The sequence below is a fragment of the Chrysochloris asiatica genome, unplaced genomic scaffold, assembly GCF_000296735.1.
Source record: "Chrysochloris asiatica unplaced genomic scaffold, ChrAsi1.0 scaffold00013, whole genome shotgun sequence".
NCBI classification, from domain to species: Eukaryota; Metazoa; Chordata; class Mammalia; order Afrosoricida; family Chrysochloridae; genus Chrysochloris; species Chrysochloris asiatica.
In genome coordinates, this window is record NW_006408531.1 from 3,751,976 (window position 1) to 3,769,419 (window position 17,444).

A 17,444-nucleotide genomic window follows, 5' to 3' on the forward strand; every position below is an offset into this window, starting at 1 on the left:
TATATGTTCTTGTTGATGATGGAAGCGATGCCATTCGTCTTCAATTTGTCATTCCCAGCATAGTTAAACATGTGATTATCAGATTAAAAATGGCCTACACCAGTCCATTTCAGCTAACTAATTCCTAGGATATCAATCAAATGCATTCCATTTCCTTTTAGACTATTTCCAATTTTCCTAGATTCATACAGCATACATTCTATGTTCCCATTATTAATGGATATTTACAGCTGTCTTTCTTCATTTTGTGTTGTGCCCCATCAGCAAATGAAGATCCCAAAGGCTTTTCAATTCATTCATATCTTCATAGCCAACTTTACTTTGAGGAGGCAGCTCTTCCCCACTTGCATTTTGAGGGCCTTCCAACTTGAGGGGCTCATCTTCCACCTCTATATCTGACAGTATTCTTGTGCTCTTTCGTCATCATGTTTCAATAGTTAATATTCCATTGCTGAAAGTGTTCCCCAGCTATTCATAAGGTTTTCAGTGACTTAATATTTGAAAGTAGTCTGTTTCTCATTCTTCCTAGTTAGTCGTCATCTGGAAGCTCAGCTGAAACCTGTCCACCATGAATGACCTTATTAGTATTTAAAATGCCCATGGCATAGCTCCCAGAATCACAGCAGAAGGCAAGCCACCACAGTACAACAAAAAGATGAGTGGTGATTGCACAGACAGCTTTTGCAATATACATCTGTGTAGATTTCCGCACATATTTGCTAAGTTGAATTAAATAGAAGCTCAGGTTCTGCTGAATTTTGTTGTTGTTTTTGTAGGTATTGGGAAGTCATTTCTGACTCAGAGCAACCCTCTGAACAACAGAACAAAACGCTGCCCTGTCCTGCACCATTCTCACAATGGTTGTTATGCTTGAGACCATTGCATTTACTACTGTGCCAAGCCATACTTTGGGGGGACTTCTTCCTGTTTGCTGACCCTCCACTTTACCAAGCATGATATCCTTTTCTAGGAATTGGTGTCTCTGGATAACAGATCCAAAGTATGAAAAACAAACTGATGCCATCCTGGCTACTAATAACTAGTCTAGCTGTACTTCCAACACAGATTTGTTTGTTCTTCTGAAAGTCCATGGTACTTCTCCAACACCATTACTCAAATGCATCAATACTTCTAAAGCCTTCCTTATTCACTGCCCAAATTTCACATGCATATGAGGTCACTGAAAATACCATAAGTTGGCTAACTATAGCTCTAAAGTAGTATCTTTGCTCTTTCACATTTTAAAGAGGTCTTTAGAAGCAGATTTGCCTAGTGCAATACACCCTATGATTTCTTGACTGTTGTTTGCATGAGCATTGATTGTGGATCCAAGCAAAATGAAGTCTTTGACAACTTTCATTGTCTCTCCAATTGATCATGATATTTATTGGCACAGTTGTGAGAGATTTTGTTTTCTTTACATTGAGGTGCAACTCATACTGAAGGCTGTGGTCTTCAATCTTCATCAGTAAGTATTTTAAGTCTTCTTTGCTCTCATCAGGCAGGGTTGTGTCTTCTGTATATTGCAGGTTGTTAATGAGTCTTCCTCCAATCCTGATGCCATGTTCTTCTATGCTCTTTTTGTTGGTAAGTGCCACTGAGTCAGATCCAACCCATGTGGTTGTTGTTGTTAGGTGTCATCGAGTCGGTACCGACTCATAGCGACCTTATGCACAGCAGAACGAAACACTGCCCAATCCTGGACCAACCTCACTATTGTTACCACGCTTGAGTCCATCGATGCTGCCACTTGGCCAATCCATCTTGCTGGGCAACCTACAGTGACATGGTTTCTGATGAATGGCTGGTGAGTTTGAACTGTCAATCTTGCAGTTCAATCCAACATTGCAGTCCAGTGCTTATCCTACAACACCACACTCTTGTTGTTGTTGTTAAGTGCCGTCGAGTCGGTTCCGACCCATAGCTAGGACTACATTAAATCAAAGGACTCATTATGCTAACAATCCACAAAATCTAGCATCGCGGATTACTTGCTCATCAGACAGATCAAATAAGGATGGTGAAAAAATATAACCCTGGCACACACCTTCCCTGATTTTAAACCAGTTAGTATCCCCTTCAAGGTAGATCTTGAATTTTCTTTTTGATGATGAATGTGACTCTTCTATTTGTCATGTGGTTATCAGATTCAAACTGGTCAATACCAGTGCACTTCAGTTCACTAATGTCTAAGATATCAGCCTTTTATGTTCCATTTTATTTTTCACAATTTCCAATTTTCCTAGATTCACACTTTGTACATTCCATGTTCCAATTATGTTGGATGATTGCAGCTGTTTCTCCTCATGTTTTGCTGTGTTCCATCAGTAAATGAAGGTCTAAAAGTTTTACACCATTTGCGCCTTCATGATCAGCTATACTTTGAGGAGGCTGCTCTTTCTCAGTTTTATTTTGACTGCCTTCAACCTGAGGGCTCCATCTTCTGACACTGTATCTGATGTTCTTCTGCTAATCATAAGGTTTTCAGTGACTAAACATTCTGCAGTGGTTCACTTTTTCTTCATTGGACCATAACTGCCCTTTATCAAGACCCTTCTTAATACATCTTGGAAACTATGGTCCGTTTGCTGATGCCATCTTATTTTTGGTCTGATAATCAATGAGTTGAGGATAGAAAGGTAGTAGTTGTTGTTAAGTACCACTGAGTAGTTCTGACTCACAGAGATATTGTGTAGGTTTTCAAGGAGTAGCTGGTGGGTTTGAACCACCAATCTTGCAGTTAGCAGTCCAATGCTTATCCTACAGTGCCACAGCAGGACTCCCGAAAGGTCACAGAATATAAACATAACTGGGATGTTCTTCCAAGTTCACAACGAAATGCACAAACATCTCTTTTTTCAGGGCGTCATATACTATTGGATTTGCAGGAAACATAAATCTAAATGAGCCAGGGATCCCACAAGGATGGAGCATTTTAAGGTTTAGCGCATGGAAACAACTTCATTTAAATGCATTATGTATGTCTATAATTTTTCAATTGCAGAGAGTTAAAAGACACTCTTCTTTTGGCTACTGTCATGGAGCTGGAGATGATCTGACAGTTATATAACCAAAGTTGAAATCCTGCTCACCTATTTACTCGGAGCTTTCCTCTTCTTCAAGTAAATTCTAGGATTAGTTGCTGAGACAATAGAGGTAGTCAATTGAAGGGAAAACATGATATTTTCATGTCTGGCATCTGGCAACGTTGTTGTTGTTAAGTGCTTTTGATTAAGTTATGACTCAGAGCAACACTGTATAGAGTTTCCGAGTCCCTAAATCTTTGTGGGAGCAGAAAGCCTCAGCATTCATTCTCCTACAGAGTGACTGGTGGGCTAAAACTGCTGACATTGTGGTTTGCAGTCCAGTGCTAACCTCACAGAACCACCTTAGTAGAAGTATAAATAAAGACCCCGGACTTCAGATCCTATGAATCTTCCCATGCCCGTTTCTTACAATTCTTGAGCTGTGTGTTTGAATGTTGCAAATTCATGGCTGACGTGGTGATACCTTGGAAAACATGTCATGATATGTTTATAAAATATTTTTCACTACTGTAGTTTAGCACACTAAATTCCCAGGAATTATGTTGAAACTCTCCAAACATAAGAACAGGTACATAATCTTTTGGGATTCTTTTAGTTACAAAGATATGAACAGGTTAATGACAGAGAGGCTTGTTGTTGTTGTTAAGTGCCACTGAGTCTTTTCTGATTCATAGTGACCCAGTTTAGGGTTTCCAAGGAGCAGCTGGTGAGCTTTCAGTTCAAACCAACCTTGCAGTCCAGCGCATTATCCTCTAGTACCACAGCAACACTCTGAAAATAGGCTTAATAGGCCATAAACACTTTGCATAAATATTTAAAAGTTATAAATGAAGCTAGCAAATCATTAAATATGTCAGATATGGTTTTATAAAATAAAATTAAGAAATATGCATTTGGGAGACTTTCAAAAGCAGACATTGATATTTATATATTACAAATTTATTCCAGTAAATATTTAAGTACATTAAATACAAAAATTTTATTATTCTTGCCTTCATTTCAGCAAAATCACTCAGTATGTTATTAAAATAAAAATCTACAGAGATTAGAACTTTACTGCTAGTAATAATCTAAAATAACAATTAGAGAATAAAGTGCAATTATAATTAATGTATGTGTAATTTGAATATGTTTTCTATCAAAATATGTACATTACAATATATGTAAAACCTTAAAAAAGTGAATTCTTTCCAAATATTTTTGAAATAGTATTCAAAGTTAACTACTAGGGTTAAAAGCAAATACAAATTAAAATGAATGATTATCAAATTGTTATATTAAATTATATAAACAAAGCTGAAAATATTTAAATGTTTTGAAATTTATTAAATCGGATTAAATATTTTAAGAATGTTAATTATCCATGATTTTAGCATTTAATGTCCATATTTTAGCTGTCAGTGTAAAGAACCATGATCATGCTACACATACCTTACGGATTACTGTTGTTTGTGTTGTTAAACGCCGTTGAGTCAGCTCCGACTGATGGCAAATCTGAATAAGGTTTCTGAGGAGCAGCTGGTGAGCTTGAACTGATGACCTTGAAGTTCAAATTGTCTTTGCAGTCCAGTGCCTTAACCCACAGGGTTACACCAAGACTGTGTATAGACTTATGTATGTTGTTGCTGTTGTTGTGAAGTGCCGTCGAGTCGGTTCCAACCCATAGTGACCTGGTTTCTGAGCAGTAGCTGGTGAGCCTGAACTGCCAAACTTGCAGTTCAAATGGCTTTGCAGTCTGGCACAATAGCCCACAGCGCCACACCAAGACTCCAGACTTGTGTATTGTTGTTGTTCTTAAGTGCCATTGAGTCAATTCCGACCGACAGAGACCCCATATAAGGTTTCCAAGGAGCAGCTAGTGAGCTTGAACCACCGATGTTGCAGCTCAAAGGAATTTGCAGTCGGACGCATTAGCCCACAGTGCCACACCAGGACTCCTGACTTATGTATGTTGTTGTTGTTGTTATGTGCCGTGGAGTCAGTTCCAACTCATAGTGACCCTGTACAGGGTTTCTGAGGCTTTAAATCTTTACAGGAGCAGAAAGCCTCATCTTTCTCCTGTGGAACTGCTGGTAGTTTCGAACTGCTGACCTTGTGGTTCGCAGTCCGATTCGTAACCACTACGCTACCAGAGCTCCTTAGACTTATGTATAGACCTACATAAACACAAATTTAGAGCTATATAAGATTGTTTAAGACTGCAAAATATTTCTCAGACACCATGTGTAACTCTTTTAGTAACTCTGGAACCATGAATTGAATATGCAAACAAGGAAGGGTACGGACATTTCTTTCTACTGGGAAACAAAATGCATCATGTGAGAATCTATTGAGGTCTTACTGTTTGGGCAGACTTGACAAGCTAAATTAATTTACCTGTTTTCTTACCTAAGTATTTATGTTATTCAAATCCTCCTGGGTTCCTAAGCAGGATTTGCCTCCTAGAGTGAGAACTCTTACCCATCAAAGTGATTGAGGAGGAACTCCTGAAAGGAGACTCAAGCTATAAAGTTGTAAAAGCTGCATACATGCTTCATATGCCATTCATTGGAAACATTAGAAATTTATAACCAGGACCTACTAATGTGTGGGTTATGTTCAGCCCTCATGGTAATCTTGTGCAATTTAGGGACAGAGGCAACAGTCCAAATAGTCAAGACTGTCCTTTGATAGCACATGATGTAACCATTTGTCCTCAGCTAATCCCTTCCTGGTGTCAGAACAAAGGTCAGTGTATCTGATATTATTTCCTTTTCAACGGTAGGCAGCAGCTCCAAAAGTGTCCCTTTGCTACTCCATTCAGTTTGGATACATAATGGAAAGTTCTCTAGATGACATCATTCTTGCTCGTATCTTGAGATAATGCAACCAAGAACGATTACTGTACAAGAATATGCCAGCTTTGTGACTGAAGTCTGCTCCTCGCTGCACATGTAACAATTTGTCTTTGGTTTCATATCTGCGGTGACTATTTGCAAAGCCCATTCCCATATGCAATTCTACTGTGGGGAGTCATGAATGTCCTCAAGCTGGTTTTTTGCTTTTTTTTTTTAATGTTGCTTAATTACTAGCTAGTTTATCTCAGATAGCTGATATAAGCTACGCAGTTGGAAATGATATTTTAACATATCCTGAAGATGTTTCTCCTGTATGTTCTTATTTGGCAATTGCAAACCCGATAGAAAATTACGGTTTATATGAAGAATCAATTCATAGTTTGTTTTTTCATATAAAATGTAAAGTGATAGAAAAAGTACGTATTTGAGAACAGAAAGACCCAGACTCAGGCCCCTGCTCTACTATCCTGAGCTAAGTGATTTGAGATATTTTATGCAGCCTTTCTAAACTTCAGTTTCTTCATCTGCAAATGGGATAATGATTCCTAGTTCATAGCGCTCCTGTGAACATTAAATGATGTTATAAAAACCAGCTCTGTGGAGCTGTGGGATAAATGTTGAGCTGCTAACTTCAAGGTCAGTGGTTCAAACCCACCAGCAGGTCTGAGGGAAAAAGATGAGCTCTCTGCTCCATCAAGATTTATAGTTTTGAAAACCATATATAGGGTATGCAGGAGTTGAAAATGACTATATGGCATGTGTTTAGTTTGGTTTATAACAACTATAGAATGTCTGGCACACAATTGCTGTTGTTGTTAAGTACCATTTAGTCAGTTCTGGTTCATAGTGGTCCTTGTGTAGGGTTTCCAAGGAGTGGCTAGTGGGTTTTAACCACCAACCTGTGGTTAGAAGTCCAGTGCTTATCCTACTGCCCCACACTTAGACTCCAGCACACCGTAGTTTCTCCATAATAGTAACTATTAGTTTTGACTGGCAAAATATGGAACTGACTATTCTGAATTCACTCATCAACTTCATAAATATATATTGATTCTAATAGATGCCATAAGCCTGGGCAAAATGCTGGAGATTCAAAAGTTGGGTTTGCATCAAGAGCTTAACATTCTTGGAGGCTACTGTAATGCAGAAAGGAGCTCTAGTAGCAGAACGGTTATGAATCGGGCTGCTAATCCCAAGGTCAGCAGTTCGAAACTACCAGCGGTTCTGTGGGAAAAAGATGAGGCTTTCTGCTCCTGTAAAGATTAACAGCCTTCGAAACCCCATGCAGGGAGGGTTGCTATGAGTCAGAACTGACTCTGAGACACATAACCACCACCACCACCACTGGAATAGCATGTAGAACAGAGAAGTTAAACAGTGTGTGTCAAATAAATAACAGAATAGCTAGCTTTTTCTGAGAGAGTTAAGAAAGTCTTCTTAGGGAAAATGGTATACAAGCTAACTCTAAGGGGGCGGTAAAGCCTCTGGATGGTCCAAACAATTAATGTGCTCAGCTTCTAATTGAAAGACTAGGGGTTCAAGCCCATAAAGAGGTACCTTAGCAAAAAAAAAAAAAAAGGCCTACTTCTGAAAAATCAGCATTACTCAAAAGACTTGAAAGCAGAAACGTGAGAAGAGACTGGTGGTGATAATGTGTCCGTGGAGTCGGTTCCAACTCATAGAGACCCAGTACAGGGTTTCCGAGGATGTGAATCTTTACGGGAGCAGAAAGCCTCATCTTTCTCCCATGGAAATAGTTTTGAACTGCTGACCTTGAGGTTAGCAAGCCTATTCATAACCACTACGCTACCAGAGCACGACTATCATTGCAGAACTAGTTACAATAGCCAAAACTTGGAAACAACCAAAACGTCCATCAACAAAAGAAAGGATAAACACAATGTGGTCCATGCGTACAATGAAATACTATTCAACCAACAGGAGAAATGAAGTCTTGATACATGCTACATATGACTGGAGACTGAAGACATTATGCTGAATGAATAAGTCAATCACAAAAGGATAAACACTGTATGACCTGCTTATATACAAAGATAAGAAAAGGCAAATGTAGAGATGAAAACCTATTAGTGCTTAACAGAGAGAGGGGAGAAGGGAAGTGGGGGCTAAAAGTGATGGAAAACATGACATGGACTATTGGCAGAGGTGCACAGCTGACTATTGTAATTGCTGTCAGTAAACTGTACACTTGTAAAATGTTGAATAGATGGACGTATTTACACCACCAACAACAAAGAGCACCTATAGAGGCTGTTTATGTACAACTAAACACCTCATGGAATTTGGCTCCTTGGTTTGGAAGTTTAGGGTCTGATTTCATACATCATAGTTAATTAGTATTATAATGTGTTTAGTGAAACAATATTTTAGCTTAGCTAGTAAAAAAAAAAAGAGAGGGGTGGAATTTGCTTTCCTAAGACCTATCTATATAGAGAGTCCTGGTATGGTGATGTGGGCTAATGCGCTGGATTGCAAAGTTGTTTAAATCACAAGGTCAGTGGTTCAAGCTCCACAGTCTCTCCTTAGAAACCCTATAAAGGGTCGTTAGGGGTTGGAACCAGCTCTATGACACTTAACAACAACAACAACAATATATGGGATCAAACTGAAAACGACAACTCAAAAAAATTACACCGGAATCTTAGAGGGCATTGAGTTGATGTTAATGGAGAAGGAACACCTCAGAAAAGGAAGGTGACTGAACAACTTGAAGAACATGATCAGTGTCACTAAACTGCATGTAGAAACTGTTTAACTGCTGTATGTTTTGTTGTGTATATTCTCAACAACAGCAAAATTGAAAGAAAACAAAAACAAAACCAACCTATGGAGCACAGTTCTACTTTGACAAGGAGTCACGTAAGTTCACAGCAACTGCCAAGGGGACAGTGGTTGTTTAGTGGTGGAATTCACACCTTCCACTGGAGAAACCTGGGCTTCAACCTTTCTGTCAGTGGAAAGTTACACACTGCTCTCTGCTCACACTAAGATTCATAGCCGCGGGAGCCCCAGAAAAGGCTGCTCTGAGTCAGAACCATCACAACAACAGCAACAACAAATGATACTGAACAGATTTCAGCAGAGTTTTTCGACTTAGGTGGACTAGGATGACAAGCCAATGGACACCCTGTGGATGACAATGGTCCAAGCCATTGCCATTCATGGGACGGTCCAGGGCTGAGCAGTGTTTTATCCCGTTGTGCATTGGGTCACCATGAGTTTGAGGATGACTCAATAGTAACAACAACAACAACCACAAAAAGGAAGCAGGAACTTGCCAGTAAAGAATTGTGAAGGGCAATGAAAGCAGAGCACTGCGAGCTCCTGACTTCCTGAAAGACTTCACATTCAAGAAAGAGAAAAACTTTGAGAGAAGAAGAGCACGCATGCCAGAACTCGCAGGTACCTAAGGTGGACATATTAGACTCAAATTCTTTGTCTGACGCTTGACCAGATGACCGGTTAAGCCTTCACCATTGTTACTCTAATTAAAATCAAAGAAAATTCCAGTTCCCTGAGATGGGCTATCTAGGATGAGGTGATGTCAGAAAAGATTGCTCAAAGTCTCTCAGTAGAGTAATATTTGTTAATACTTACCACTTTTCTTAAAATATACCACAATTGGGGGCAGAAGGGAAACTGTTATTTTGGACCCAAGACTCGTGATTTCTAGCTCTTCATTCCCCTATAATTTCTGTGATGGGTTGCCCTTTTCACTAGGAACACCCAGTGACATATTCTAAAAATTGCTGTAACCAAAAAGCAGGCTTTGTAGCTAATAACAAAACAATGCTCACTCAGTTCCAGAAGCAGAGAGCTAGGACAACACAACATTTCTTGGCAGAAAACATAGTTTTAAATCTTGTAAAATAATGTGAACATGATTTGACTTGAAACTAGTGAAGGTAGCACCATGTAAAACATCAGAAAAAAAATTAGACCAGGAAGAAAGAAATCTCGAGGCCACAGACAACCCCCAGGATGGGCAGAACCAAACAAAGCAGACACTGCCACTGCTGAAGACACCCCCAAGTGCTTGCAATGGTTCTTTAAGGAAAAATAACAGGCTTACTGCTCCTCTGGGGGAGGCCGGAGGAGGAGGGGATTCTCCAAATATAATAATTACTTCAAACACAATCCCATGATGTAAAGTGGAGGTGGAGTGGGGTGTGAATAGTTTTGTAGTTGGGAATCAATTCTTACCCCTTAAATAGGGGAAACATCTTTCTACAGCACAGACATTAGGTTTATCCCTGGAGTGAGCCTATGATATCATCGAATACCAGCAAGCCTTCTTACAATCAACAGAGTCACCTACTTTATAATCTTAATAATGACTCAATTCCATGGGAAGAGGTTTTTTATTTACATACAGGATTCTTCTCTAATTATAATCCCCCAATATTTCACAACTAAGTAGATTTTTATGGGGAAAAATTTAGATTTAAAAATAGCTCTCTAATAGATATTTTTAATAAAACGAAGTCATTTGTTTGAGTCCACTCACCATTCCATGATTCAGCCACCCTGGGATGAAATTATCAAGCAGCTTCGGGTAAATCATCTCTCTGTCATAGGCATAAATGATCCAGAACACTGATACAACAAACTGCAAAGAAAAAGAATAGTTTGTTTTCAATTCACCAACTTCCTATAATGTGCAAATCCTTGTGTCACTGATTGTTTAAAGAACCCAACAGAATTGTTGTTAGGTGCCATCGAGTCGGTACTGACTCATAGTGACCCTTTGCACAACAAAACACAACACTGCCCGATCCTGGCCCAACCTAACAATCTGTGCTATGTTTGAGCCCATTGCTGCTGCCAGAATTGGAATCTACATTAAACCGGAAATCAGTAAACCAGCTAATGACTGGAGAGATAGTTGTAGATTCATTTCATTAGTGTTAACAACTGGGCCATCTCTCCTCTTTCCTTGATCTCCCCAAAGTATTCTCTTTGTTGGGCAAAGGGATTTATTTGTTTTTGAGGGAGAGACAAGAGGGTCATCATGAAGAAATGCTCCAAGTCAGAGCTAACTGTACCAGTTTGATTCCTCTCAAGAGGGCTCAACAGTTCACTTGTGGCTCTCTCTGATCCCATCCCCCACTGTACAGTTTGCACACATTCAAGAAACAGTAATGTACGTCCCTTTTCCTTCAACCTATCATGTGCTTTAGATTAATCTTCACATTCTCAAGTTTCCACAGCTATAAAATAGGCAACAGTAGCATTTCCAGTTAATCTATAAAGTTAGACAGTCTTAGTCAGGGCTCTCGCTACATTGAGAAACTAAAGCAGATTCCCAATTCTCTTGGAAAGACAGATATGTTGATCTGAGTTCTAGAGGCTTGTTTGCCTCATCTGCAACATAACCATCAAAATCAAGTAGCCTACCCAATTTATTATCTTACAAAGGGGAGCTCAAATAAAATAGCTAAATGAGTGGTCCAAGGTCTTACTTAACCTTCAGAGTAAAACTGAGAAGAAAAAATTAAAATGCACTGCTTTTGTAAATGACAATATATGGAGCATGGAAAAGGGAACCTCCCAAGGGAAGGATCAAAGCCTGTTCAGAGTGATGTCTCCTGGTATGATGCTACAGGATAAGCACTCAACCACAAGGTTGGTTTGAATCTCAAGGTCAGCAGTTCAAACTCACCAGTCACTCCTTGGAAACCTGATACGGGGTCACAATGAGATGCAAATGGCTTGACAGCACAACAGACTAAAGACCATTAAAAAACAGAAACAACTTTAATTTCTTAAACGTCATCTCTGTTACACAGGTGACTATTAAAAATAAGAAACTGTGTGTAATGCCAGTTTTTAAGAACACCTTGTAGCGATAGCTCACAAGGAACAATCAGAAGAAGGGTTCCAACTTCTTTTCCAACTGTGTCAGTGGGGACGTGTGTAATCTCGGCCAGGAAAAAAAATTCACCCTTCAAATTTACAATGTTATGAACATTGATGGCATCATAATAAAACACACTACACAGTAATTACAATGGCAGCTCATACACCGAGTTTTCAGACCAGATTTGGGTCCACAGTCATTTATCCCACTTCTGGTTCAACCATTTTCACAGTCAGTTAATAAAAATACAAGATATTAAAAAGAAAAAGAAAATGATTACTAACTTAAGGTTAACTATCATCAAGATCTGGTAAAAGAAATGTTCCAGGCACAATGCAAGATTTTTAAATTATCCACAGTTTTAGACTGTTCATTTCACTACAGACTTAAAATGTTCTGAGAATTAATGGTAACTGAATTTAAAGGTAGATTTTTGCTAGTGGGCTTTACATATTTATTATATTAAATCTCAATGTTATCTCCTCAAAATTCAATGGAGTACAGATTATTTGATATTTTCTGTCATCAAATAGAGAGATCAAGGCTTTCTTTTAAGTTACTTTACAAAAATGTCACTAATTTTGATCCCTGTCAATTTGTTACATTGTGGTATTTTGTGTATTGCTATGATTCTGGAAGCTATCAGCATTTCAGTTCCCAGTAGGGTCACCCATGATTGACAGTTTTCAGTGCAGCTTCCAAAGACAGACTAGAAAGAAAGAGGTGGTGATCTTCTTCCAAAATTAGCCACTAAAAATCATATGGATTACAACAGAATGCTGCCTAGCATAGTGTTGGGAGATGAACCCACTAGGTTGGAAGACACTCAAAATGCAAAGTAGCTGAAACAACTGCCACAAGTATATCAACAATCAAGAAGATGACACATGACCAGGAAATGTTCTGTTTTGTTGCACATGGTATTGTCATGCATTGGAGCTGACTAAATGACAACTAACAACAACCGTGGTTGTTGTTAGGTACCATTGAGTCAGTGCTGACTCAAGCAACCCTATGCACAACAGAACGAAGCATTGCCTGATCTTATGCCAATTTCACATTAGTTATAACACTTGAGCCCACTGTTGCTGCCACTGTGTTAATCCATTTCATTAGGGTCCTTCCTCTTTTTCTCTGATCCTTCACTTTACCAAATATGATATTCTTCTCCAGGGACTGGTCCCTCCTGATAATATGTCCAAAGTATGACAGACAAAGCTTGGCCACCCTGGCTTCTGGGTGCACTTCTCCCAACACAAATTGGTTTGTTCTTTTCACAGCCCATGACACTTTCAATATTCTCCTCCAACACCATAACTCAAATGCATCAGTTCTTCTACAGTCTTCCTTACTCATTGTCCAACTCCTGCATATTAGGTTATTGAAAATACCATGGCTTGGGTCAGGCACATCGTAGTCCTCAAACTGACATCTTTGTTCTTCAACACTTTAAAGAGGTCTGGGGCAGCAGATTTGCCTAATGCAGTAAATTATTTAATTTCTTGACTGCTGCTTCCATGAGTGCTGATGGTTGAGCTGAGCAAAATGAAGTCTTTGATAATTTCAATATTTTCTCCATTTATGTGAATGTTGTTTATTGGTTCACTGGTGAGGATTTATTTTTTCTTTACATTGAGGTGAAACTCATACTGAAGGCTGTGGTCTTTGACCTGTATCAGTAAGTATTTTAAGTCCTCTTCACTTTGACCAAACAAGGTGGTATGATCTGCATACTGCAGTTGTCAAGGAGTCTTTCTCCAATCCTGGTGTCATGTTCTTTTTTTAAATAATCCAGCTTCTTGGATTATCTATTGAGTGTCCAGACAGAATAGTATGGTGAAAGAATACAACCCTGGTGCACACCTTCCTAATTTTAAAACTTGTCTGTTATAAACAACTGCCTTTTGGTCTATGTACAGATTTCTCATGAGCATAATTAGGTGTTCAGACTACTCATTCTCCACAACGTTATTCATAGTTTATCATGTTCTGCACAATTGAAAGCCTTTGCATACTCAATAAAGCACAGAGAAATACATTTCTGCTATTCTCTGCTTTCAGCCAAGATCCAATGATCTCTCTCATTTCACATCCTCTTCTGAATCTGGCTTGAACCTCTGAAAGTTCTCTATCAATGTGTGGTTGCTGCTGTTTTTGGGTTACCTTTAGGAAAATTTTACTTGCATGTGATATAAATTATTTTGTCCTATGATTCCGCATTCTGCTGTGTCAATTCTCTTTGATTAGGTACAAATGTGGATCTCTTCCAGTCAGTTGGCCAGGGAGCTGTCTTCCAAATTTCTTGGCATAGATGAGTGAGTGCCTCCAGTGCAGCATCAGTTTGGTAAAAGATTTCATACAGTTTGTATTCCATCAATTCTAGGAGGCTTGTTCTTTGCCAATGCCTTCAGTGCACCTTGGACTTCATTATCATTGGCTCTTGATCACATGCTAATTCTTGAAATGCCTGAACATCGACCATTTCTTTTTGGTACAGTGACTTTATGTATACATTGTCTGCCACCAGTTGTCTGTCAGTTTGTCATACTGTGTTGACTTGTGTGTTGCTGTGATTCTGGAAGCTATGACATGGGTAGGGTCACCCACAGTGGACAGGTGTCAGTGAGCTTCCAGACAAAGACAGATTAAGAAGAAGAAAAGACAGACTACCTCCAAATATTTAGCCACAAAAAATTATGACTAGCTGGGGAATGCTATGAGCACCAGAATACTGACTACTGAAGCATGATGAGGAGCATGAATACTGTCAGATATCGTGCAGGAAGCTGAGCCTCTCAGGTTGGAAGGAACTCAACATACAACTGGGGAGGAGCTGTTTCCTCAAAGTAGAATGGACCGTGATGACACAAAGGGAGTAAAGCTTTCAGGACCTTTATTTGCTGATGGGACACAACTCAAATGAAGAGAACAACTGTAAAAATAATAACTAGTTAATCATACTGACACACGGGGGAAGAGAGTATGCCGGGAACTGGGAATTTGGGGCCATGTTGGAATTTGGCATACCATATGTTTCTGTTTTCCTTCTATTCTGAAATTAGTTTCAGTAATTTTAAGTTTTTTAGTTATCTTTCATTTTTAGTATCATTTCTTGTTATTCTCTAGAAAAAATTCTGCTAGAATCTTGATTGTTGTTGTTTTTTTATGCTTGAGCCCATTGGTGCTGTTACTGTTGTCAATTCATCTCATTGGGGGGGGGGTCATCCTTGTTTTCACTGAGCCTCCACTTTACCAAGCGTGATGTCCTTCTCCAAGGACTGGTACCTCTTGATAACATGTCTAAAGTAATGAGAGATGAAGTCTCACCATCCAAACCTCCAAGCAGCATTCTGGCTGTATGTCTTCTAAGACAGATTTCTTAGTTATTCTGGCAGTCTATGGTACTTTCAATATTCTTCTCCAGCACCAGAATTCAAGTGATTTAAACCTGCTGTGCCTTGGCAGAAGAACAGGGAACAATGAATGGTTTTAAATCAAGAAAGTATGCACCAGAGTTGTATTCTTTCACTGTACTTACACAACCTGTATGCTGAGCAAATAATCCAAGAAGCTGGGTTCTATGAAGAAAAACATGGCATCAGGATTGGAGGAAGACTCATTAACAATCTTCAATATGCAAATGATACAACCCTGTTTGCTAAAAGTGATGATGAAGGTCAAAGATCCAACCTTCAGTATAGGTTGCATCTCAATGTAAAGAAAACAAAAAATCCTCACCACTGGACCAATAAATAACATCATGATAACTGGAGAAAAGACTTAAGTTTTCAAAGAATTCATTTTGTTTGGATCCACAATTAACACTCATGGAAGCAGCAGACAAGAAATCAAATGACATATTGCATCAGGCAAATCTGCTGCACAAGACCTTTTTAAAGTGTTCAAGAGCACAGATGTCAGTGTGAGGACTAGGGTGCACCTAACCCAAGCCAAGGTGTTTTCAATCATCTCACGTGTATGTAAAAGTTGGACAGTGAGTAAGGAAGATGGTAGGAGAATTGATGCATTTGAATAATGCCTTTGCAAAGAACATTGAAAGTACCATGGCCTGCCAGAAGAAAAAGCAAGTCTGTGTTGAAAGAAGTACACTTAGAATGTTCCTTAGAAGTGAGGATCGTGAGACTTCTTGTCACATATTTTGGACATGTTGTCAGGAGTGACCAGTGGCTGGAGAAGGACATCAGGTTTGTAAAGTGGAGGGTGCACTTATCCTATAGCGTGCGAAATCACAATGTTGGTGGTTTGATCCCCCTCCATTCCTTGGGAGAAAATGAGGCTTTCTGCCCTAGCAAAGGTTTTTAAAAGTCTCAGAATCCCTATACAGGGTCACTCAGTGGCACTTAACAATAACAAAGTGGAGGATCATAACAAAAGAGGAAGACCCCCAACGAGAAGGGCTGACATGGTAACACAAGTGTGGACTCGAACCCTAACGCCACCTGTGAGGATGGTCCAGGACCGGGCAGTGTTTCATTCTGTTGTGCATAGAGTCACTATGAGTCAGAACTGACTCGATGGCACCTAACAACAGCAACATGGGTACTCATTTTTTTTACATGCTTTATTGCTTGTATATAAAACTACAACTTTTTTTTAATATTGATATTCTATCCTGTGTCTTCATTAAATTGACTTAGTAGTACTAGTAACTGTCTTTAAGACATTATTTTCAAATTTTCTATGTACATGATCATATCATATGCAATTAACGTCAGTTTTTCTTCTTCCTTTACAATCTGCATACCTTTTCCTTCTTTTTCTTTCTTCTTGCACTGGCCAGGGTCTTCAGCATAAAGCTGAATATAAGAGAGGTGACTAAGCTTCCTTGCCTTCCCTATCAGAAGGGCAAGTGATACCTTTTTCATATTTAAATTTCATATTAGCTGCAGATTTTTCTTAAATGCCTTTTATCAGGTCAAGGAAGGTCTGGTCTCTTCTCATCTTAATCTCATACTGAGGATTCGTTCTTTTTAACAACGAATGAGTGATAAATTGTGTCAGATGATCTTGTTGCATGTAGTTTTTCTCCTTTATTCTGTTAATCTGTTGAATCATTTCAATTGATTTTTATATGTCAAGAAGCTCTAGTGATGCTGTAGAATAAGTGTTGGACTGCTAACCACAAAGTCAGCACTTCAAATACACCAGCCACTCAGTAGAAGAAAGATAAGGCTTTCTGCTCCCAAGTACAGCCTTAGAAACCCTATACTGATTCAGAAACTCTATTGCTGATTCAGAACTAACTATATGACTCACAACAACAACCAGCTTTTCAAGGAGCCATGTTGCACAGTGGTTCAAGAATCTGACTACTAACCATAAGGTCAGTGGTTCAAACCCACCAGCCAGAAAGATGTAGTGGTCTGTTTCTGTAAAGATAGGCAGCTGTGTTCTCTAGATTCAGTATAAGGTGGAATTGAATTGAAGGCAGTAGGTTGATCAACTTTTTATTCCTGGTCATCATTTATGATTGTTTTTTAGAGGCCTAAGTAAGGTTCTATGAAGAAAAACGTGGCATCAGGATTGGAGGAAGACTTATTAAAAACCTGCGATATGCAGATGAAACAACCTTGCTTGCTGAAAGTGAAGAGGACTTGAAACATTTACTGATGAAGATCAAAGAGCACAGCCTTCGGTATGGATTACATCTCAATGTCA

General features: G+C 39.1%; 1 protein-coding gene across 1 annotated transcript in view; it reads right to left on the minus strand.

Moving 5' to 3' along the window:
- AIG1 (androgen-induced 1) overlaps window positions 1-17,444 on the minus strand; it is a 442,952-nt gene that overhangs the window by 252,383 nt on the left and 173,125 nt on the right. Inside the window, exon 3 of the mRNA XM_006834612.1 lies at window positions 10,413-10,514. Coding sequence (XP_006834675.1) covers window positions 10,413-10,514 — 102 coding nt within the window. The remainder of the gene's footprint in view (window positions 1-10,412; window positions 10,515-17,444) is intronic.